This window comes from Danio rerio, chromosome 8 (assembly GCF_049306965.1).
Source record: "Danio rerio strain Tuebingen ecotype United States chromosome 8, GRCz12tu, whole genome shotgun sequence".
NCBI classification, from domain to species: domain Eukaryota; kingdom Metazoa; phylum Chordata; class Actinopteri; order Cypriniformes; family Danionidae; genus Danio; species Danio rerio.
The window spans coordinates 52,126,353-52,150,754 of NC_133183.1; the positions used below are offsets into that span (position 1 = coordinate 52,126,353).

At 38.3% G+C, this 24,402-nt stretch overlaps 1 protein-coding gene across 50 annotated transcripts in view; it reads right to left on the reverse strand.

Annotated features, from left to right (window-relative positions):
* Positions 1-24,402, reverse strand: part of ep400 (E1A binding protein p400) — a 60,339-nt gene that overhangs the window by 34,566 nt on the left and 1,371 nt on the right. For 31 of the 50 annotated variants that reach the window (XM_073911036.1, XM_073911027.1, XM_073911034.1 and 28 more), the window contains exons 2-19: positions 18,452-19,791; positions 15,523-15,630; positions 15,223-15,307; positions 14,731-14,850; positions 12,534-12,910; positions 10,417-10,722; positions 10,122-10,307; positions 9,815-9,955; positions 7,498-7,576; positions 7,367-7,413; positions 6,997-7,051; positions 6,821-6,910; positions 6,615-6,728; positions 4,732-4,919; positions 4,477-4,654; positions 4,210-4,346; positions 1,917-2,086; positions 22-196 (exon numbers count right to left, since the gene is read on the reverse strand). In XM_073911036.1, coding sequence (XP_073767137.1) covers positions 22-196; positions 1,917-2,086; positions 4,210-4,346; positions 4,477-4,654; positions 4,732-4,919; positions 6,615-6,728; positions 6,821-6,910; positions 6,997-7,051; positions 7,367-7,413; positions 7,498-7,576; positions 9,815-9,955; positions 10,122-10,307; positions 10,417-10,722; positions 12,534-12,910; positions 14,731-14,850; positions 15,223-15,307; positions 15,523-15,630; positions 18,452-19,759 — 3,864 coding nt within the window. In that variant the 5' untranslated portion in view covers positions 19,760-19,791. The remainder of the gene's footprint in view (positions 1-21; positions 197-1,916; positions 2,087-4,209; positions 4,347-4,476; positions 4,655-4,731; positions 4,920-6,614; positions 6,729-6,820; positions 6,911-6,996; positions 7,052-7,366; positions 7,414-7,497; positions 7,577-9,814; positions 9,956-10,121; positions 10,308-10,416; positions 10,723-12,533; positions 12,911-14,730; positions 14,851-15,222; positions 15,308-15,522; positions 15,631-18,451; positions 19,792-24,402) is intronic. The other 19 variants (XM_073911055.1, XM_073911048.1, XM_073911054.1 and 16 more) reach the window with 1 other exon arrangement.

Consider the following 24,402-nt stretch of genomic DNA (forward strand, 5'->3'; position numbering starts at 1 on the left):
GAAGTGACCAGGAGCACCAACCCTGTGCAGCCTGATGACCAGCTTGTGGCAGTAGTCCTGGTTCTGATCGGTGCCGGGTTTGATGGGGAAGTTGAGGTATGGGTGAGTGATTCCTGGCAGGAGGAAGTGAATCATCGTCCATAACTCTTTCAGAGTATTTTGTAGAGGAGTGTTGATTAGGAGGATCCTCTGCTGACTAATGAGACAACAACAGAAAACAAAATAATAATTTCAATATTTTCCTTGCAGTATTTTGAAGAAGGAATGCTCAAGTAGCATAAGTGTGATTTGCACATCCATGCTAGCATGCTGTCAATGTGTTAAGATATGCCAACAATGTTAACTAAACTTGCCAGTAACATGCTAATTTAAAACATGTTAGTTATGTGGGAAAACGTTATAAACATGCTAATTCATGCAGCAATGTGCTAATTACATTTAAAAACTTGACAGTAACAAGTAATTCAGTCTAGCATACTTAATATCTCAGGGTAAATGCGTGTTAAAAATGTGTAAAATGTTTTAGAATTATGTCACGACTGTGCTAAAACAATGTTAAACATGGTAGAAACATCCCAGCAACATGCTGGCATCATGCTTGCCATGAGTTAAAACATACTAGCAACAAGCTAATTCAAGCAAACAATCTTAAAACATGAATGGCAGGTTAAAAAAAAATCAGTTAATTCCTTGTTTTTACTTCAAGTTTTCACAAATGCTGTTTCAGACTTTCAGGCATTCAATGTTTCAAAGTATTTCTCCCACCAAAAAGATCCAGTTCAAAAATAAAGGCAATAAATGGATATAAAAAAATAAATAAAATAAAACTAAATGAACACTAACTATGGCTCTAATTTATTGTGCATCCCTAACAAAAAGTTCTTAAAACCTATTAAATACAGTGAACTTAAAAAAAAAAAAAAAGCTAGAATCTTGAAAACATAACTCTATTAGATAATAGGGGTGGTAATGGATCACAGTTAAACCCTGATTCGTACGAATCACAATCCAAGGTTCGGATGTGACCTGCAGATCAATTGTTTTTTTTTTACTTTTAGACTAACCCTAAATTTGTAACGATCGCAGAAAGATCACCTTCCACACCAGTCAAATCACAAGTATAAAACCATTTAGGCTTACAAGTAAAATATAATGATGAGGGAAAAAGTTGTGGTAGGTTATTCAGGATGTGGTGGATTTCTTTAGTGTTTTGTTACTACTTGTTTAGCCTGCATTAATGCATTCAGTGTAAGGGGCACGATTAATCATTAAGATCGGGATTTCAACACCCACGCAACAAATTATAAATGATGGTGATTTGCATGTTTAGATTCAGTCTTTAGTCTGAGTTATAAATGTTGAAAACACAGACGTACAGGGATAATGGTTTATAGCTTAGATAAAACCTCTGATATTTATGGTAACATCACCGTCATATGCATTTAACTTGACGCTCAAAAATGAAAGTTGTAAGCAGCAATTACATTATTTAACCAACAACCAGCCATCAAAAATATGCCACTGAATAATTCTTCAAAAATCTATCAATGAAAAAAAAAAATTTGGTTATATGAGTTATATGAGTGGATAACCAAATCATTTATTGAAAAAAAGACTAAAATACATTTAAATATACATTTTATACCAAATATGCACGCTATACATTTAGCGTTATCAGCAACAGCAGTAATAACAGTGAATTTTTCACAGTACTGAAAATTTGACAATTTATTTTTTTATTCAGCTGATTTTTTCTTCATTTTACTTTAAATGATAAGTGGAAAGCATCCGAAACATGGTCTGATTTGTGACTAAAAAAGCATAATGTGATGGGAATCATGACATTTATGATCTGTTAAACCACTATTAGATAATGCATAGAAAACTGTTCCAGTGTTTGTGACGTATTTCCTAACCTCTTTATGTTGAAGATAGTCTCCCAGTGTTTCTCGGTCATGTTCTTGATGAGCTGTACCTCATCCAGTACTAGGTGTTTCCAGCGCCGCCTCAAGAAATGAGACTGATCTTTAAGCAGGAGCTTGTATGAAGTCACACACACATGGAAGTTGTTGGGCTCACACCACCTCTGCACAAAATAGACAACAATAGAAAAGTGAGAAAAGACAACAGGCGAAAAACTAATCTGCTTAATCATTTAGGATTTAAATGAATGATTTGAAAAGGACGTTGTTATTATTATCTCATGCTAAAACTAACTGCAAGGTTAAACAACAGCTAGCCAGATAGTCGTTTCTAATAGAAGCGCACAATATATCATTTCAGCATTGTCGGAATCATACTTGGTAAAAGCATAACAGCTCAAACTTCATCAGATTTGTGAAGTAATTAAAATGTTTAACCAAAATACAGTTCAAACTTATCATTTTACATGTTTTTCAACTACTGCAACTTAACATTCTTGGCAGGTTGAAGCATTCAATCATAAGAATCTATAACTTTTGTATCTTTAACAAATACAGGTCTTTCACAACGGGATGAATATTATAAGACTGTTAGACTACTATCAGAAAACCATAGCAAAAAACGCACTACAATTTGCTTATTATATGTGACCATGGACTACAAAATCAGTCATAAGTGTAGATGTTCTGAAAGACCAACATCAACTGAAAGCTGAATATACAAGCTTTTCAATGGTATATACCTTTGATAGGCCAATATTTGGTCAATATGCAACTATTTAAAAATGTTAATCTGATGGTTAAGAAAATAAATTAATATTGAAAAAACATCTTTAAAGCCATCTAAATGAAGTTCTTAGCATTCCATATTACTAATTAAAAATTGAGCTTTGTAATATTTACAGTAGGACATTTACTAAAAATCTTTTTAGACATGATCTTTACCTCCAAGGGCTTTAGTGGCCACATACGTTGACAGCACATTTTAGCTCTTAAGTGGCTATTTAAAATACTTTGAATGTTTTAAATTTTGTTACAGACATAAAGTGTCACCCTGCAACTGTTTTGCAGCATATGAAATGTCACAAACACTGTTTTTAAATGTCCTATAAGGGGGGAAATGTTGTTTTTACTTTTAGATAGTCAAAACTTGTTTAAAAAAATTTATTAAATATATATATATATATATATATATATATATATATATATATATATATATATATATATATATATATATATATATATGCATTAAAACAGTCAGGAAAAAGTGTTTTATGTAAATTCAAACCATGAGTCAACATATAAGGACCTAACTTTTCTCTAAAAGTACATCATATCAAAAGATGATAATTAGGTTTTATTCTAATTAGGTTCCAATAAGCTCAAATAGCAAAGAGAAATAAATGCATGTAAAAAAAAAACACCTTGGGCCTTAAGAGGGTAATAATCGAATGGTTTTTAAAGAGAGAGTTTTGAGTTTTCTGCCATATCAGCTTCTATGGCATGCATGGCAAAACAAAAAACAGATCAAGTTTGATACATTTTCCAAACATCGTTTTTCTATAACTGGAAAAATATTTTAACATTTAAAACTCACCAACAGCAATAAATATACATAAAAATACATAAATAATAGTAATAATATATTAGATAAAAAAAAAATCTAAAACAGTTTTAAGATTACATTTTGGAAGAATTCAAATTTAAAAATATTTGATTTAAAGTCTCTCCAGATAAAAATCGTTTTTCTGATAACATTAAAAATAGGGCATTCCATAAGAATATGTTAAATAGTTTGGTTTATAATGCAATATTGAAATGTTGAGTTTTTTTCTCTACTGGGTGATGGGTAAATGTCCAAGTGTGCCTTGTGTGTCCAATACAACATCTTCTGTAAACTCATCATGTCTTGAGTTGGATTTTCAGGCTGGATTTTTTTTTATTTTCTGAGCACTAATCCCATTCTGCTTGCCATTTGTTACGAATATAGTCTTTATTAGTGGCTTTAAATCTGAAAGTGGGATTTTGCACACCTTTATCTTTCCTATTAGAGAATGACTTTAAACATTTTAGAACATTAAACAAACTAAAAAAAATCAATAATATTGACCAATACAAAGTCACATATTGTATGCAAATCCAGTCCCCTACACAAATACAGAATAATTTCCAAATAAAGTTGAGTCACTGGGTGAAAATGTTTTCAAGTTGCATACAAAATAATCACAATAAGTTTTTGCTCTAGCATGTGATAGTACATAGCAAGCTGTCTTGTTCTGCTTCATACCGATCTTTTATATCTGCGTTGCCTTCTGCTACCAAGGTACAGGAGTATCTTCAATCCGGGACACCAGCGTTTGAACTCCATTTCCCAGTTCAGCAGCTTACAAGTCCGCACCACAACTAAATGTGGCCCCCATATACCTGCAACACCCGAGACACAAGAATGTGTTGCATTTTATTCTTAAAATTAAATAAACAAAATCATGTCACCTTGAGAAGAAACCACTTTATTTTCTCTATAAAAGGTGTTTTAAGTGTTTGTTTGTGGTACCCTGGTTGCAGGCCAAGTGGGCAAAGTAAGCCACAGTCTGTACAGTCTTGCCAAGGCCAGTTTCGTCTGCCAGGATGCCATTGAGGTTTTTGCGATGGAGGCTTGCCAACCACTCCACCCCAACCTGCTGGTACTCTCTCAGAGATCCATGCAGAAGAGAGGGAGGAGAGGAACGACTCTGAGAGGAAAGAGACAATGAGTCAGACCATCAGACACTGTGAATGAACAACTGAATCTTTAATATTAGTTACTCACAGTCAGAGTGGTCCTGGCGCTGCCTTTGGGTAAAATCAGGTCTGTTGCTGCTGCAACTTCTGCGATGTCTTTTGTGGGTTTCCCATCTGGACCTGAAGTTGTCCGCTCAGCCCCACGGTACTGATCCATACTCAGCAAAGAGTCTATCAGTACTGCATCATGTGGACTGTCCAATGGGGTGTTCATGTCTGAACAGAGAACAGCATAAAATAAATGTAAAAACGCTACTGAAAAATCAGAAAAACAAACAATCAAAGGTACGGATTTATCTGAATTCTTTATTTTATATTCTAGTAGAATTTTTATGGCCGACGCATATACAACTCAAAATTCAGATCATCATGAGATAAAAAAGTTTTTTTTTTTTGTTAACATTACATCTGTGTCTCCCTCTGTAGCTGCTGCTAAACTGCGGATCCCATGTCTCATGTACCTTTGAATGAGAATTACAGGCCACTTTATAAGGTAAACCTGTCCAACTGCTCGTTAACGCAAAATCAGCCAATCAAATGGCAGCAACTCAATGCAATTAGGCATGGTCAAGACGATCTGCTGCAGTTCAAACCGAGCATCAGAATGGCGAAGAAAGGTGATCTAAGTGACTTTGAACGTGGCATGGTTGTTGGTGCCAGACGGGCTGGTCTGAGTATTTCAAAAACTGCTTATCTACTGGGATTTTCACAAACAACCATCTCTAGGATTTATAGAGAATGTTCCAGTGAGCGGCAGTTCTGTGGGCGCTAATGCCTTGTTGATGCCAGAAGTCAGAGGAGAATGGCCAGACTGGTTCCAGCTAATAGAAATGCAGCAGTAACTTAAATAACAACTTGTTACAACCGAGGAATGCAGAAGAGCATCTCTGAATGCACAACACATCAAAGTTTGAGACGGATGGGATACAGCAGCAGAGGACCACACCGGGTGCCACTCCTCTCAGCTAAGATCAGGAAACAGAGTCTACAGTTCACACAGGCTCACCAAAATTGGACAATAAACGATTGGAAAAATGTTGCCTGGTCTGATGAGTCTCGATTTCTGCTGTGACATTAATATGGTAGGGTCAGAATTTGGCGTCAACAACATGAAAGCATGGATCCATCCTGCCTCGTATTAACAGTTCAGGCTGGTGGTGGTGGTGTAATGGTGTGGGGGATATTTTCTTGGCACACTTTGGGCCCAGTAGAGCCAATTAATACCAATTGAGCATTGTGTCAACACCACAGCCTACCTGAGAATTGTTGCTGACTATGTACATCCCTTATGACCACAGTGTACCCATCTTCTGATGGCTAATTCCAGCAGCATAATGTGTCATGTCATAAAGCACAAATCATCTCAGACTGATTTCTTGAACATGACAATGAGTACTCAATTGGCCTCGACAGTCACCAGAGCTCAATCCAATAGAGCACCTTTGGGATGTGGTGGAACGGGAGATTTGCATCATGGATGCGCAGTCAAGAAATCTGCAGCAACTGCGTGATGCTTTCATGACAATATGGACCAAAATCTCTGAGGAATATTTCCAGTACATTGTAGTCAGGAAGGATTAAGGCAGTTCTAAAGGCAAAAGGAGGTCCATCCCGGTACTAGTATGGTGTACCTAATAAAGTGGCTGATGAGCAAATATCACAACATAGGATCGAGTTAGAAAGTGAATGAGGATTGCTCATTTTACTATCGATGCTGGATACACATCTGAGTGGCTTGTCAAAACAAACAGAATATTAATTTTATCAGCCACATACTTTTGCAGATACATTAAAAAAAATTATAAAATCAATGCATCAGTCCACCACTAATATATTTCATGTCTTGCGTTTGACATTTCTGAACAATTCAAAATGCTTTGGTTTATTACTGAGCATCAGATAAACACAAACCTTCAGCTTCCTCTCGGTCTTCATCCTCACTTTGGCTGGAAGGCTGTGGCCACTCGAAGCCCTCAGCGTAAGCCCCAGCGTACTGCTTCACCAGATCATCCAATGGCACTTCAGCTACAAAACAAAGACACAGATTATAATGGTGATTTTTAAAAAATGGATTTTGTTTAAACAAATAAAACATTAAACACTCCAAATACACAAACCTTCTTTTGTTAGCTCCGCCAGCTCAGCCTTCTGATCTGCTGCAGCCTCTGTAGCCTCCTGCTCTTCTATTGTACTTTCTTCATCTTCAACTGTAAAATAACAGCAGATCAATGAGACACTCAGCACACAATCAGAACAGAGCTGTCTGCTAAATCTGTGTTAATGCAGTATGTACCCTCCACATCTGACAGCGAGGTGCTTGACTTCCTCTTACGAGATGGACCAGTTTCCTGATAAAAGGAGAATAAAATGACACTTGAAGATTATGTTGGACAATGATTAGAATGTGAGTGAAGCAGTGATAAGGATTTGTGTCCACCAAAGCAGAATTTCCAGAGGCAAGCTGTTTTTTGAGTTGACTGCAATGACAGCACTCAAACTACCAGTAGTATGACAAGGTGCTGAGTGTCCATTTCATCGCGGCAAACTCACCGTTTTTAAAAATGCATTTGAGAATCATCTACTCATTTTAAGCTGTATAAAACCACTTTGGAGGACACCTGCCCCAATGATGTATCTTGCAAAACTCATGGAGAAGTTCTTACCCGTTTACTCTCTTTGTCAGATGACTGGCCTGATTTAGCACACTGGCCTGTAACAAATATAAAATCTCTTCTGAATTAATAAACACTGACAAAGTCAAACAGGCCATAAAGTTTTCATTTCTCAATCTCACCTTTACTCGAAGCCTTCTGCAAGCAGAGAACTTTTTTTTGTTTGTCGTAGATCTCAAAATGATGCTTGATTTCAACAATCTGTTAAAAAAATAAATAAATTACCAGTTTATCTTTCTGATTAATTATGAAAAACTTCCATATTTGGAGGAATTTATCACTGTACGGTGATAAAGCTAAAGGTGATTGCTAATTTAATTTTAAGTACCTAATACACTTCTTAGTATCAGACAGTGTTGATCCACATTGAGTAAAAGGCAATGAACCCAAATTAAGGCAAAAACCTTGAAGCTAGTTTTTTTTTGCATTCATTTTGTCCCAGTCCTGAGAATGTATATCAACACTATTATTGTTGACTAATACTATAAAAGATTTTCACTAACTAAATTAAAATAACAATAAAAAAACTTAATAATAACAATGCTATGGCAGCAATTGTTGAAGTATAAGTGTACACAAATTGCAAATAAACCAAATATAAAAACAGATATACAAAAATAAATAAACTTATACATATACACACATACATATATATTATCGTTGTTAACGTGCTGCGTTAACACGAGACTCTTTTTGAGCAATAAAAAAAATTACGCCATTAATCTATTCTCAAAGTTAGGTTGGGAGCTGGGTCTGTTCTACGCAAGCTATGATGACTTTGACCTTGATATTTTAGCGCAAATGTATACCTGACCGCTGAGCCGTCTGACAAAAAAAAGTGCCTTTCTGAATCTTATCAGCAGGATTCCTGACTTTAACTGCAGTTCGGCAGTTTCACTTTAACTCATGAACATTTAATTCATGCCACTGTGACAAATTGGAGTACTGGACGCAAATACGGAGTAAGGACTGGTGAGAGTGTTATGGAATTTAATAACGCACGCCAAATAGAAAAAAAAAAACTTCCACGTTTCGCAATGTGTGTGTGTGTTTGTGTGTGCAGTCCTTTACTGACAGCCGCATGTGTGGATCTTGTCGGAAAATTATGGCGAAAAGTCCAACATGACTGTAATAGTTCTGCAGTGTTTACTTCAATAATGCCACTAATATCTGCATACTCCACATGTCTTAATTGCATTTCTGTTTAGTTTAGTTATGACTTTAGTTATGACTTTAGTCTAAGGTGATCAAAAATCGCTGTCTCAAGCTTATGTAGGCCTACAGTTCAAAATTCATGTTTAACTGAATAAACAGTTAGTAAACACAAGTTCATCTTATTGAACATAAATTATGTTCATGATCAATTATCATAGTAGAACAGTTTCTCAAGCAGTTTGTGAAGCATTTTAGAAACAGGAGATGAACCCCTGGTCTAATGTGCCACCTGGCTTAAGAAACCCAGTCGATATATATATATATATATATATATATATATATATATATATATATATATATATATATATATATATATATATATATAAATAATACACACACACACACTATGACCTTTTTGATTGACGTCAAATTAGTCGCCTGAACTACATGACAGCTTTACACATGAAGGAAGGTTCACTAAATTAAACAGCCCCAATTTTTTAAAATAATTTTCAAAATGTAATTTTTCTTACGAGAAAGATTTAAACATTGACATGAACTTACAGTGAGCTTTAAATCGTAAAACAGATGACAGTTAGGTCGCTCCATGCAAATACCCTAGAGCAGATGATAGCCAATAACATTTACGCTTAGATGAAAAGTCAAGTGTTTGGCTGTTGTCCTCTGTGAAGCGTAGATTCTGTGACATATTTTGTGAATAAACTGTTAAGTGCACAGAAACCTTGTAGTGCGCAGCCGCGGAGGTGTGGCACACATCATCCCCCAGTGAACATGGTGAAGATGTGCAGTGAGGAGATTTCTGATAACCACGATGAGCAGTAACCGTAAAAAACATCTGACTTGAGCAGGACTTTGAACAGTTTTCTAGCACACACTATCATGGCAGTAAAAGATGCATCTGAGCATGTCTCTGACAGTGTTATAAGGCTTAATGTTATAGCATAGCTTTTGTCTTTCATGCATAATTTTGTATACTTTTATGCATAATTTAGCCAGCGCTAATGTTGCATTATTAACGAAAACTAATGATTGGTGAAATTGCATTGATTTTGCACCGTGTTACGAGCTGTCAAATAGCATGTGTATATATTTCCTGCAGATAAATAGCAAATTGTGGGATGTAGCATAACATTTGCATTTTGTGTTTTATTGATAACATCACTAGCAACTAGTCGATGTGGACTCTATTTTGCTAACATAAAAGTCAACTTCCAAAAGTGTGAAGTAGTTTAAACACTAATATAAATATGTATGTAAATATACCTGCTCAATATTGGACCAGAAGTAGTCAACCCCTCGAGCGATAGTGCTGGCAATGTGCCGCAATCTCATCTCCTCCTCTTTCTTCTCACGTTCCCCCATCTTCTTCTTTTCAACATGGTAACGTGCACATGTGCGTACAAGCTACAGACACAGATGGAATTGAACTCCAAATCAAAGAACTTCATCTGGCTCAAATACACGAGGCCAAATGGATCAATTTGTATGAAAGAAGAGTGCAAAGCCATTGGCACAAATAAAACTGTTTGAAACATTTCTAAAATCAAAGACCAAACGAAACACCTCTCACCTTCTTCGCCGCAGCCATCTTCCAGCGCCTTTCCTGAGCAAAGTCAGCAGCCATCCACTGCATTTCTTCCAGCAGGTAGTCCCATTGGGATTTGGGCCGGCAGGACTCCTGGAGCTTGGGCAATCTGCTAGCTGACCACTGACCCTCTTTTCTGAGCTCTGCGATACGCTGATGCACATGGCTCTCCTACAATGACAAGTAACAATCTTATCTGAGATATTCATAAGAAATGTTTACTACAAAATGTTATTTTTAGTGGATACTGCCCATATCCAAGAACCTGTTGTCCGCTCACCAGCTTGGCTTGTTCTGCTTGCTTGTCCTGAGAGCTTTCCTGTGAGTTCTGCCCGATCGAGCTCTGACCCAAGCTGGACAGTTTCAGCCCGACAGTGCCATTTGTGGCAGTGAGTTTGGACTGGGCCACTGGAGAGAGGCTGGGGCCAGTATTGGGGGTACGGACCGGGGCGGAAGTCAGTGGGGAGGGGAGAGAGGACGGGGATGTGAGAGGAACAGAAGAGATGACAGGGCTGGAGAGAGAATTGGACATCAAGCGCTGGGCAGCCTGGGAAGTTTCTGCTCCAGGACGCAAAAGTGTGACAGTCTGAAAAAGAGAAAGAGGTGAACTGTAACAACATCTACTAATGAGAGTAGGGCTGAGAGACATTGAAAACGGTCACAACATATTCATTATAAGTCTGTGAATATTGTAATTCTTGTGTATTTCAGATTTATTTATCTATTGGGTTGTCCTAAAGACTCTATAATCAACATTTTTAAATCTCTAATATTCCAGCAATTTAAAGATGAGTAAATATATGAAAATATAAATAGGGAAATGATGATTATTGCTGTGTGTTCATTAAGACTTTCAAATCATTTTATTATTACTTTTATAGCGTCAGCAGATGCTTTTTCAAACAAGACAGACACTTTTTTGTGAAGATTTTGTTTACATGGATAGCTAAATTCTATCAAAACAATTCAGGGGTAGTGCAGAAAAGTGATAGTTTTACAGCAGCATTACAATGTTCATTATGGCACAGAATAACCTTCCCATCTCTCCAGAGAAATGGGTTTTACATTTACATTTAGTCATTTAGCAGACGCTTTTATCCAAAGCGATTTACAAATGAGGACAAGGAAGCAATTTACACAACTATAAGAGCAACAATGAATAAGTGCTGTAGGCAAGTTTCAGGTCTGTAAAGTCTAAGAAGGAAAGTATTAGTAATTTTTTAGTAATTTAGTATTTTTTTTAGTAAAATTTTAGTAATGTTTTTTTTTTTTTTTTTTTGAGTACAGTTAGTGGTATATCCAGAGAGGCAATTGCAGATTAGATAGTGAAGTGGAGACTAAATAGTTGAGTTTAGTCGTTTCTTGAAAACAGCGAGTGACTCTGCCGTTCTGATGCAGTTAGAGAGTTCATTACACCAACTGGGCAGACTGGGCTTTTACATTCAAAGCAAACAGACTGAAACAGCATGCCAACTGTTTGTGAGTTTGTCATCTGTGCAGTGGAGAATGCGAACAGTAGCAGGAAAATAACCACATCTCTAAACAAGTATTTGGAGTAATGGACATTTTATGCAAATGGGAGTCGGCAGGTTTGCTTGAATAAGGTAAACAAATTTGAATCCACAACTTTGAGTTTCTTGTTTCTGTTAAAACAAAAATGTTCAAGGCATCCATAGTAGAAAAGAAAATACTATGAAAGTCAATGAAATTATAAAAATAATTTTTGTTTGTGTTCATCAGAAAAATTTAAACGGGTTCAGAACAAGTTGAGGCAGATTTATTTATTTATTTTTTTTTGGCTGACAGGGTTCCTGCAGTCAAATTTAAGACTTTAAGACTTTTTTCAAGACCGTGAAGAATAAAAATACAGATTTACAAAGGGCTAAACGGTAAGGATTTTTAAAAAAGGCCCAGAAAAACAAAAAAAAATTTAAATTAGATATTTCTTAGCCACATATTTCAAATAATGCGTCAAAACAAGCAGACCTTAGTTGTATACACATGCATATTTTGTTCAACATAACTTAAACTCTTTAAAAGCTAAATGTATGCGCAACATACATTATAATATTGGTTATGAACAATTTTGAGATGCACTGTTAGTGAACGAAGGTGTGGGTATCAATTGGGTGGCTTCAAACAAACAAAGGAAAATTTGAATTTTTTTGAAATGATTTAAGGCAAGCAAGACAATATTTCAGTAAATTTAAGACTTTAAGGCCTAAAATTTTGCTTTTGAAATGTAAGACATTCTAAGAGCCTGCGGATACCCTGGCTTGACTGTCCCTTTACTGGAAATGATCATATTATTAGAAACCCATGAAGATGCTCAATGTTTCAATGTAATTTGTGAGGCTTCTCAAGGCACATTAGAAATATTTTTGCATTCATACTCACTGCCTGCCCGGGTTGCATGACAGATTGCTGCATCTGCTGTTGCTGCTGCATCTGTAGGTGAAGTCCTGACTGCATTTGCTGAAGCTGGGCCTGTAACTGTGCATGTGGATTGACAGGAGCCAGGACGGCGCCAGCACCCTGCACCTTCACCTGGAGCTGTCCTCCAGTCACTGTAGCCTGCTGATCCACCACCATGGCCTGTCCCTGGGCCAAAGAGAGAGGCAGGCCTGCCTGAGGAAGGCGGCCTGGAAGCTGTGGAGGTGGCGTGTGAAGACTAGCAGCGTTCTGGACAGGGGGACCTTTGGACGGGTCATATTGCTGTTGGTTCTGTTTCTGCCCACCAATCTGGACTGTTTGTGGGGTGGGGGGCATGCCTCCTGTTATAAGGGAGAAGATAAAGGGAACAGAAAGAGGAGAAAGATGGAAGGACAGAGGGATATGGTTGGTGGGGAAGAAAGAGTTCCATAGGAAAAGGGAATAGATTTAGAAACACAATATATTGTCTTAGTTCAATACATCCAAAAATAATTACCAGTGTTTTACTGCAGATTTTTGTAACTATTTCTTTGTAAAGCACATTGAAGGGCCAAACGGTTGTATTTGGCATCTGATATCCAAGTATATTGGATGCTTGTTTTTAAAAATGTTATTTCTTCCCCTAAAAAGAATAAATTCCACATTGCATAAACTTTTTTTAATGTCACAAAAAACATATAACACTACAAATTTCTATATTTTTCGATTTGTTTGTTTTAAATAATTCTTTTAGGATTTAATTCACCACTTGAATACAGTGTAGTACAACATAATTAATACATTTAGTATTCCATATCTATCATGAAAAGAACATTGCACTGCTTAATATCTTTGTTTCTAATATCCATAAATGTACCATATCAGCCATTATTTTACCTGCTATATGTTCCAACTAAACATTTTTTTATGATATGATGTTATGAGTAACCAGCAATGTGTTACACAAAGCTGGAGAAAAGGGAACATTAATGAAAAATACTGTTCATGTCACAATGACTACATAACAGAAATCAAGGAAGATTTACATGTTCTAATGAATGAAAATTAGAACTCGTAAATGTGAAAATTAAAATCTCATTCAATGCTTAAGAATACAACTATGAAGAACAAAACTAATCATGCATTAACACTAAACTATCCAGAAGTGGAAAAGTCTAGATATATAAAAAAAATAAACAATCAAAAAACAAAGAAAACAGGAATTTTAAAAAAAAGAAAGAAAATAGGAGAGAAACTCAAAAGAACAAGAGGCACATAAAGGAAATGAACACATCTGAATCACTGACACATTTCATGAACATGCATGAAGCGGGAAATGAAGCTGGAACATCTGCGCTAATACTTGAGCTGCACAACAGCAAAGCACAGGAATGACAAGGGAAGACAAGCACAGAAGAAGGTAAAGCCCAGCTGTAAACACTAAGCATCTCCCTCTTTTACCATTTCATCATGAGACAAAAACTTTGGCCATTTTTTTAAAATCCGGAGTTTCTGAGGTTAATCTGTTGGTTTCTAAGACCTTTCCTTTCGGCTCCTCACCATCATCAAAGACATGTTATGGAAACCGAAGATGGGAACTGAAAATAAATGGTGACAATAAAACACGCAGAAATGAAAATAACTCGCTACATGAGGGGAACCAAGACTGAAAATGCATTGAGATTCCACGATGAGTGCAGTGAGTTGAGGGAAGTGAAGACGGAGCTTTGTAGGATCAGGAGAAGAGATGCCAACTACTACAAAACCACAGAACTAAAGGGAAAAAAACAAACAAACACGATGTGAAAGAGGACATCCCAGTAGAGAAGACAGTTTGTTGCTCATCGTCTGATGAGCCATGGATGGAACCAGATATGCCATTATGGCGAAGAAGAACGTAAACGGATGAAGTGAATGGCTGAAATCATAAAAAAAATAAACATGTGATGTCTTCCAAACTGATCTTCAGCTGTATCTTCTGCCCAGCTGTTCTTCTGATGGTTAAAGAAAGATTTTTGAGATGAGGACTAAAGCCTGAATGGATTCCCAACAAGTGGATCACAGCTGGTAGATGATGCTTGGAAAAAGGTGGGATCAACTTTGGGAACTCTGGAATGAACCCTGACCTCCAGCAGCACTGAGTAACGGACATGGCCCGAGGTGCACGCAGCGGCGCTCCTACCTTGCGCTGTCGGCATGAGCTGCTGGAGGGGAACGCCGGGAGATCCTAAAGGAGTTACAGCAGGGTGTTGGAATATCATCCCATGCCGACCCACTTCCATCCGGGACCTCTTAGCCTGATCTGGGATGCAAAACACACAATACCCTCAAAACGCAAAAACCTCCCTGCCATACAGAATGAGATAAAGAACAAGAGAAACTAAAAGAACAACAACAAAACAAAAACAAAAAAAAGAATAGCACTCGGCACATGGCAATGATGTCTGCACACCAGCAGGTAGCTTTTGGGAAGCTCCGCTCCCCCATTTACTGGATAACAGGCTTCAAACACATAGCTGGGAAAAGATGCTGGAATACTGAGTAAGCAGAAGCGAATTGGAGGTGGGGAAAAGAAACAGAACAGCAAACGGAAAAAGGAGGGGGAAACAAAACAAAAAAGAAACAAACAAAAAAAGCAGACCTCCACCTTTGCCCTGAGTCAACGTCGCCCTACCTGCTTGTGCCATGGCCTGCTGCCTTTTGAAAGCCTCCATGTCCACAGGGTTAGAGATGCTGCCACTTGCCACCCCGGCATGAGTCTGTGAGACGCAAAAACAAAACCAAAGTGAGAGTCTCACTCACACAAAGCAAAAACAGTTCTGGTGACCTTAACTAAGACCTTGCCTGATTAAGTCTATTGACACTACTCTCTCAAAGCACATAATCAAAGTACTCTCATGCTGAGGGTTAAAAACATCAGAAATATAGCTGAATGAATTTTCCTTCACATTCCCAGTAAGGAATCCTCCATCACCTGGAACTGCTGCTGAGTCGAGAACGCTGCAGACACGTTGGGTGGGAGTTGAGTAGCTATAGCAACCGGAGTCACTGTCTGTCCATCCTTTCCAGTCACTACTTTCACCTGAGAGGTTGTCATAGAAACAGATGAAAGATACAAAGCCACAGAAAATACATCTTGATGTCTCCGAACGAAACGGAGACTAAGAGTTCCCTACACAGAACCTGCCATCAATCATCCTTATTTCGCCTTGTTATGAGAACGTACGTTCAGTTCAGGTTGTAGAATGTCATGTGGTGGGATTCCCCAAAAACTTTTGAGTCAATTTTGGAATGAGATGTAATAAAAGACATTTTAAAATCTAAAAATATACAATAGATTGTCAAGCCCCCGGTCTTAGAGATATTGTTTTAACACTTTTTTTATTAAAGCAAAATAAAAGTAATCTTAAAGTTCAGAAATAAACACAAGTGCATCATGCTTTTGATGACCCTGATCACATCACACAGCTATACATCATAGTTCAACTCAATTTGTGCAAATTAGGGATGGGCAGTATACTGCCACTGGAAAAATACCAGTACATATTATATTTCAAACAGAGCGTAATTCATTAGGTAAGCTTATCAGTGATACAGAACTTATTATTCATCTATTTGATGAAATAATTACTCCAATAACTAATTTTTGATTAATAAATATAAATCAACAAATTTAAATGTTAACAAAGTTATTAATGAAAAAAAAAGTGTTTTTTGCATTTCAATTATTATTATTTTTTAATTTGCATAAGTTGAGGCTGGTTATTTGTCGCTTATGGTATCGATGTAGCATCATTACCAAAGTATTACATTTTGGTATCGTACCGAATCCCAAATTTATGGCATCTAGCCATCCCTAGTGCAGACAGAAATTAAGTGAAATTAAGTGAAAAAAAAAAACACATTGCTAATGTCACTATATAATAGTTCTAATAATAGCAGGGCACATTTCACTCTCTGCCATACCCGTGTCAACCCTCCGGTTTTTTGGGCATTCTCACGTATTTTACAATTCTTTCCCACTATCATCCCGTTAAGGTATTTTCCTGCATTTTTTTATCTTTCTGTGAAGGGTGGCAATAAACATTAAAGAGCCGATCTTCCCTATACACAAACATTATTGCTAAACCACCAGGATACGAAACTTGCTCTTAAATGTAAATGTATACTGTGCTTTCATTTTATTTAGTCATGAAAACACTTTGAAATAAACATAAAAACCCTTTAATGTAAACCTTAAAAACAGCCAGTTCATGTAATGGATGTGTGACTGTCTGATGCGCCCCATACTAATTATTAGACACTGCTTCCCAAATGGATTCTGTATACACGATTTGAAGTGAAGCAAAACTTTGGGTTTTGAGTGCGTGTTTGAATAGAGACATACATATAATAAAAATTATTCCTTATTTTCACATCCAAATGTTGCCAGGTATGCCCACTGCACATCTGATATTTAAAACTGATTCAAGAGTTCATACTTTATTATTACTTGATACTAGTTGCAGGTTTGGCATGCTGTCCCAGGAGAGAACCCTGAGCTCTGAGATTCTTGAGCCCATGGCTCCCGCCTGGTCATATAGCATAGAAGGGTGTCTGAGATCAGGTAGGTCTCGAGAGCTCCCCCTGGTAAAGGAGGAAAGGGGGAGATGGGGGGGATTCTTCCAAAAAAAATAATAATAAAAGTAAGACAAACCGGGCTATTTATTGAAGGCTTGGATTCTTCTGATTGGTTTATCGATGGTTGTTGACAAGGGACCAGCTGTGATCAATCATAGCACGTGATCCTCTCGAAATTAGCTTAAAAACTTCACTTAGTGTCTTATGCTGCGTTCACACCAGACGCGGAACGCGCCTCAAGCACGAGTGATTTACATGTTAAGTCAATGCAAACGCGCGAATAGACATCCTGCAGCGCGATACGCGCAAATAGACATCCTGCAGCGCGATACGCGCGAATAGACATCCTGCAGCGCGATACGAGCGAATGATGCAAATTGCGCGAATGGCGCAGGGCAAATTGAGCGTTTTGCGCGTTTGACGCGCTTAACAAGCGTTTTGCGCGAATCTCTCGATTTCAAAAATCCAAACTTCAGTGGACATTCGCGCCGCGTTACCCAATCAGAAGCTTGCTCTTGTGGGGGCGTGATTGTGACGTAGAACCTGTTGTCGGTGTTCCTAGGGAAATCCTCTAGCCTTCACCGACAACAGTTCATCAAACTCGGCTTGGCTCAGTCAGAAGCACCGCTGAAAGCCTCCATCATCCAGGTTAAGTTTCTGGAGGAGTTTATGAGCTCACAGAGCTGGATGCACCTCTGAAAGAATGTAGTGGACTCAGACACGACCCTAAACGTATCGAAGCTGTTTTTCAGTCTTCATAAAGCACATAAACACTGTTATTTTCTTCATAAAATCCATGTTAGCCATTTAGCTATGTAGCTAGAGTCTTGGGGCAGACAGAAGCCCTGCCCATCACGCGAATTCGAGTCTGTTCTGATGTGAATTTGACACGCAAATGAAGCGGGGTTTGACGCGCGTATAAACCGAGTAAACTCAAATGTTCATGCGGCTATTTACGCGTGAATAGCGCGATTTATCCGCGCATTCTGGGTCTGGTGTGAACACAGCATAATGCTAGTTTACAAAGCATTAAATAAGTATGTGACCTGCCTAGAGATTAAAAGGACTAAAATGAATACATTTTTAAAATCACTTTAAAGTGACATGACAATTTTACTTCAGTTCAAAACGTTCTTTTGCTGCGGTTGAGTAAATGTTTAATGATATCTAAAAATGATTTGCCTCATTTTTTAGTGCTGATATGCATGTTTTGTTGTTATGGACCTTGCTAATCCCTACATTTATTTATATAAACTTGGAAAATTATCTTTAAGTTCTTTTACCTCATCGTTGATGACCTCAGACTGTTCTTCTTCCTCCTCTTCATCTTCAAGATCGAGATCGTTTTGCCTCAGGTAGGTGAAGAGAGGAACGCAAGGTTTTTTCTTAAAGGCAATGTAGTCCATCATGTTCCCTTGCAGATGCTGCAGGAAAAACAGCTCAATCAGGTACTCCTTAAACACTTCTTTCAGACCCTCCATCTTTTTCCCATGATGCTCCAGACACTGTTTCCTCAACTGCGCCACCTCTGGGTTTGAGGGAGCAATCTCCTCCAGTTTTTTTGGCTGCATCTTTTTCATGCTGGTCGGGGTCAGGGATTGGCTTGAAAGGCCTTGGGAAGAGTTGCTTCTGGATGGGCTTGAGGGTGGAATGGTGGATGGGACCCCAAAAGTAGCTGCCGCAGAGTTTGCCACGCCGACCACACTTTGACTTGTCTTCTCAAACATGGTGGGTCGGGCTAACTGGCCTTGGATGATGCTACTGATCTGAGGTGGCAGATTGGTGGTGGTGATGGGTCCAGGGCTGCCCAACGTAGGAACCTGACTAGGTAAAGCCTTATGGTGTACGGTGCTGCTCCCTGGTTGAGAGTGTGGCTGGGAGAGGCGTCTTTCTCTGACAGCGCCTGGCGTCCCAGGTGAGGTCAGATGAACAGTTCCTGTTGCCAATCCTGCTCCATCCTGGTATACAAAATGACCACTTCCAGGTGGGCTGCTCAAATTTATTTGCCTAACCATTATGTTTGCCTCCACAAATCGTGTCGGACTCTGACCACACACCCCCAAGGCTGACCCAGGAGCATTTGGCCTGGGCACAGCTTGTAGGGGAACTGGACTGTGCTGGGTGGGACTTTGAGGCTGCATGGTCTGGGGTAAAGGTGATGTCACTTGGATGTAAGATGAAGAGCCAGGCTCAAACCTCCACTGTTGGGGCTGGTGCTGAAAGCCAGGGGACGCAGGGCTCTGGAGAGGCAGAGAAGTGAGGGTGATCTGCTGGTTCCCAGTAACCATTGGTCCCACATTCTGTAAAGTGATGTTCATATTTTGGCCTGTGACTGGACTCCGACTCATGATGATTTGATAATTGGGAGACTGCGGGGCAGAGGGACTTGCTGAGGGAGCAAAAGATGTCACCGGTGACTGTGGGAGATTGGCGTTTGCAGACTGTTGCTGGGTAACCGGAACAGGCTGCTGCTGTTGTTGTTGTGGCTGCTGTGATTGCTGCTGCTGTTGGTCTTCTGCCTCAGACCCAGTGAATGACTTGGATCTCTGAAGGTTCCTCTGCACATTTGGTGGGCCTCCTCCATGGTGCATTGCGTGCCACTTTAATTTTATTAAAAGACACTCTGTGGGGAGAAAAATAAATAAATCAATGTTTTTGACCATGCAAAACGTTTTTTGTTGGAAAAAGTATAGATTAAAATAATTATATGAAAGTGTTTTTTCCTGGTACCTTGGCTGGTTTAAATGTAAAATATAAATACATAAATATATATGGTTGAAGTCAGAATTATTAGCCAACCTTTGAATTATTATTATTTTTTTTATATTTCCCAAATGATGTTTAACAGAGCAAGGACATTTTCATAGTATGTCTGGTAAAGTTTTTTCTTCAGGAGAAAGTCTTTTGTTTTATTTCAGCTAGAATAAAAGCAGTTTTGAAATTTTTAATTTTAAACATTTTAGGGACAAAATTGATAGCCCCTTTAAGCTATATTTTTTTCAATAGGGCTGCACAATATATCGTTTCAGCATTAATATCTTAATGTGCACATGCGCAATAGTCACATCACAGAATGTGAAATGCTGGGATTTTAGTTGACCAAGAGCCACAGTTTAGAACACATGAGAAATGTGATGTCACTTGTTAACTATAACGGAGTGAAAGTTTATCAATTGCATTTAGCATTTAGGCACAAGAGAGTTTAAAGCATTCAGGCACAAGCACTTGTGCTGTTTGTAGCTTTAGTAAAGATGGATTGTATTTGGAATATTTATACAAAAAAGACTGCAGTGTTAATTCACAATGAATTTTTCAGTTTCATTACCTGAATACTGTTAGACTCCCCAGAAATCCATAAAACACTGTATATTACACTTTTATCTTTAAATGTATAACATTATGAATGATTCACTCCTGAATTATGGAATCCTTTCCAATTAGCTATTTGGCAAAACATTATTCATATCGCAGAATATACATCACAGAAAAACTAAATATCACAATGTCAAACATTTCCAATATCATGTAGCTCTACTATATAGTTAGTTTAAAAAAGTTTGACTGAATTCATGGTAGTCATTTAAAAAGTATGCATAAATGCATTCTGACTAGGGCTGCACGATATTGGAAAAAATTTGACACTGCAGTATTTATTTATTTTTTTTGCAGAATACCCCTATATGAAAATAATTTTTAATTTTGATTAAGGGTGTCACGATTTCTATTTTTAATCGAAATCGATCGAAATTTATGCTCGATTTCGATTATCGAATCAAAAAATAGAATCGTCGATGCTGCCACGCCCCCATGTCACGTCAGCTTGGCTTGCCAAGCGGGAAAAAACACGCTTGTTAAAGTGCTCGTTGAACTGTGCAGACGCAGGTGACCCATCTACAGAGCTTAAACCTTCAGGGCTCGACAATAAGGACTAACCGATAGCCCGGAGCCAGTGTGCAAGACGCTCGGGCCAGTGTACAGTGGTGCCTTGATGCCTGACAGATCGAGCCAGAGCTGCGTGCTGCGACTGTCTGTCAGTTGTGCTTTCTATGTGCTTTGACACATAGACGTTTGTTTCGGAATCTGTCTCGTTTCCCCCGTTAGCGTGTTTGTTTGGCATATATCCAGTAGTTGCGCTCGCATCCGCGCCAAATCAATCAGTCCGAGATCGCCTGAATGAGACGGTCTCTGCCCTATTGAGCGGATCGATTGTAGTGAGAAAACAATGCAACGAACTAACGACCCAGGCTATATCACAGTGTATTATGATCATGTAATAGCCATATATACGGCTATATGAAGAGAGAATGATGAGCGGGCGAGATGTCATTCTTACCGGTAAATGCGAAAGTGAAAGCATGCTGAAATATTACCGAGAGCTGTTTATCCAGCCTGATCTCGGCTTATCCATCAGGAAAATTGACCGAAATTACTATCTGTTAATTTTTCCATATTTTAATCATATAATATGTTGTGTTAGGCCTGTTGTTTTGTTCATTTCCGCACTGACAGCTCGAAAGAGAGATTTACATTGATCTGATGCAGTCTCGGTTCATCTGCTATTTCTCTATAATGCAGAATTCTAGCCAACGTTTCTTTAATAGATTGATTAATTCAATAGATCGATTTTTATAAAACCTGACAATTGAAATGAGGCTCTGTATATATGAGAAAGTCTGACCTCGGCTTTATATTTGGTGACGATGTCTGTGGGTTGTTAAAATTAAAGTCACTTACCCCAAGACAAATTTTGCAGTAAATAATAACCTTAAAATGAAATGGTTTTAACATTTTGTAATGAGAATGATGCATTATCTTGGTCAATTAAAGGGTCTGTTTACCCAAAAATTAAAAAAAAAAAAATGAAAACTCAACCCCATACCAAAACATATGACTTTTATTTATTTTGAAACACAAGTGAAGATATTTTTTTAACAAAGACCATGAAGAGCATTTTCATTTTGGGGTGCATGATTTCTTAATCATACCAATATTATCAAACTGAAGTTCTCTGTTCTCATTTAATCCATCAAATAAACCAAGACGTTTTCATTTAATCTCTCAACAGCCTTGTCAGAGGTTAATAATCTATTAATTTGTGTCTTGTGTGTGCCACCTATTTTGGTTCAGTTCTCTGCAACTACATTTAAGATTCTAAAAAAATCTACAGTTGCAAAATTTCTTAAAACATCCACAAATTCAATTCAATTCAATTAATATTTGTTTATATAGTGCTTTTTTTCAATGTAGATTGTGTCAAAGCAGCTTAACATAGTTCTAGTAAAGTCCAGATTTAAAATAAAACCTGAGAATTCACACAAGGCCTTCCGATCGATACATGTTAAAGGTATTATTACTGAGTGATAACAAAACTAGCATCTAAATGTAAATGTACAGTAGAGCAGCACAATTAATCGAAAAAAGATCGCGATCTCGATTCGACCCTCTAGATGATGCTTATCCAGCATTTCTACGATTCTGCCAATCATATTTTCTATTCTCAGGAGAAAAGAAAAGGCGGCCGCCCCGCAAAGTCATCAGATTGTTTTACATACGTTGTTCAGCAACGTGGACACTAATGGTGTTGAAAGAGTCACATACTGTATTTATAAGGTATAATTCACCCAAAAATGCCATTTCTGTCTTCATGTAATGATGTATTCGGGGCTGTGATATCACGCGTGACGTGAACTGCAGACCGTGAGCTGTTAACACAGAGAGGGTGTGTGCGCCCCTGTGAATTAAGTCTACTTTAGTGAACAGAACCTGCATAGGCTGTGAATAACAGAAATAGGGTTGTAAATAACGTTCAGTTTGTGAAACAGAGTGACTGTTTGAGAGCCGTGCGGGAAATATGAACTGCACAAAGCAGTGAACACGAAACCGAAAGCGCACAAAACATTTAAATAATCATATGGCATTATAGAGTTATGATTAGGCTACGACAAGCATTTGATATGCTTTTTTCTTTCTTAGCGAACACAGTATTAAAGGGCCATGAAACCCCCTCGTTTTAGCAGGGTGTTTTCACACCTCTACTTTGGAAAAAGTCAGAAAAGTGGGCGTGTCCAGCTCTGTTTAGGGGGGAGTTTCGGAGAAAGAAAAGAGGCATGGTGTGGGAGTGTCTATTTGGGCACACGCTGACCTTCAGAGTCAAAACACACACACACACACACACACACACACACACACACACACACACACACACACACACACACACACACACACACACACACACACACACACACACACACGCACACACACACACACACACACACACAAACACACACAAACACAAACACAAACACAAACACACACACAAACACACACACAAACACACACACAAACACACACACAAACACACACAAACACACACACACACAGCGGACAATGTGACTGTGTTTACATGAACATCTGTTGTCGATTATTTGCCAAATTATTAAATGGTGGACTTTAACTGCAGTTTGGCTCTTTCATTCAGGGAATTCATTCATGTCCCTCGCGACAAACGAGATATTTGATTTGAGGAACTGCTCTAAGCGTGTATTTTTCATGCAATGTTTGATACCGCACGGCGAATGAGAGAAAAAAACCCTCAGCATTTCCCGGAAACTTAGATGCACACGGCAGGTAGCGTCAGAAAGCCGCGTGTGTTATTCCGGTCACAAAATGCGGTGAAAATCCTACACGAGGTTAAAGTTTGGTTGTAGTGCTAACACGTTTACATTCAGTGTAATAGTTTGTTCGATACGAACAAACTGAATAAACAAAGAGCACTGGTTGCTCACTTACCAAATCTGTAGAGACAGGACAATCCACAGCAACTAAAGCCGCGTCTTTATTAAGAGGAGACTACAAGCAAATCCGGATCTCAGCATTTGCAGATGAGAACAGCTCTCAGGTAAACAATAATCCTCCTTAGACACGCAAGTTATTGTTGTCGCGCGTCGCGTACACTGTTAATCCACGCGTGACTCCAGCTGCGCTCTCACAGAGAGAAAATGAAAACAAAACTTAACGGCAGCAAACTATAAAAGCAAAACTTCACGCCTGTTTTGCCAACACAACGTGGCGTCTCTGTCGTCTAAACACTGTGACAGTAATGAATATTAATGAAGTTGCACAATAGAGTGCGCTGATTGGTTTGAACCAAGCCTTACTCATGCATTAATGCAACACACTGTAAGACGTAATAAGACACACTCTGGCACAGACGCCCAGTCTGCACGCTGGAATA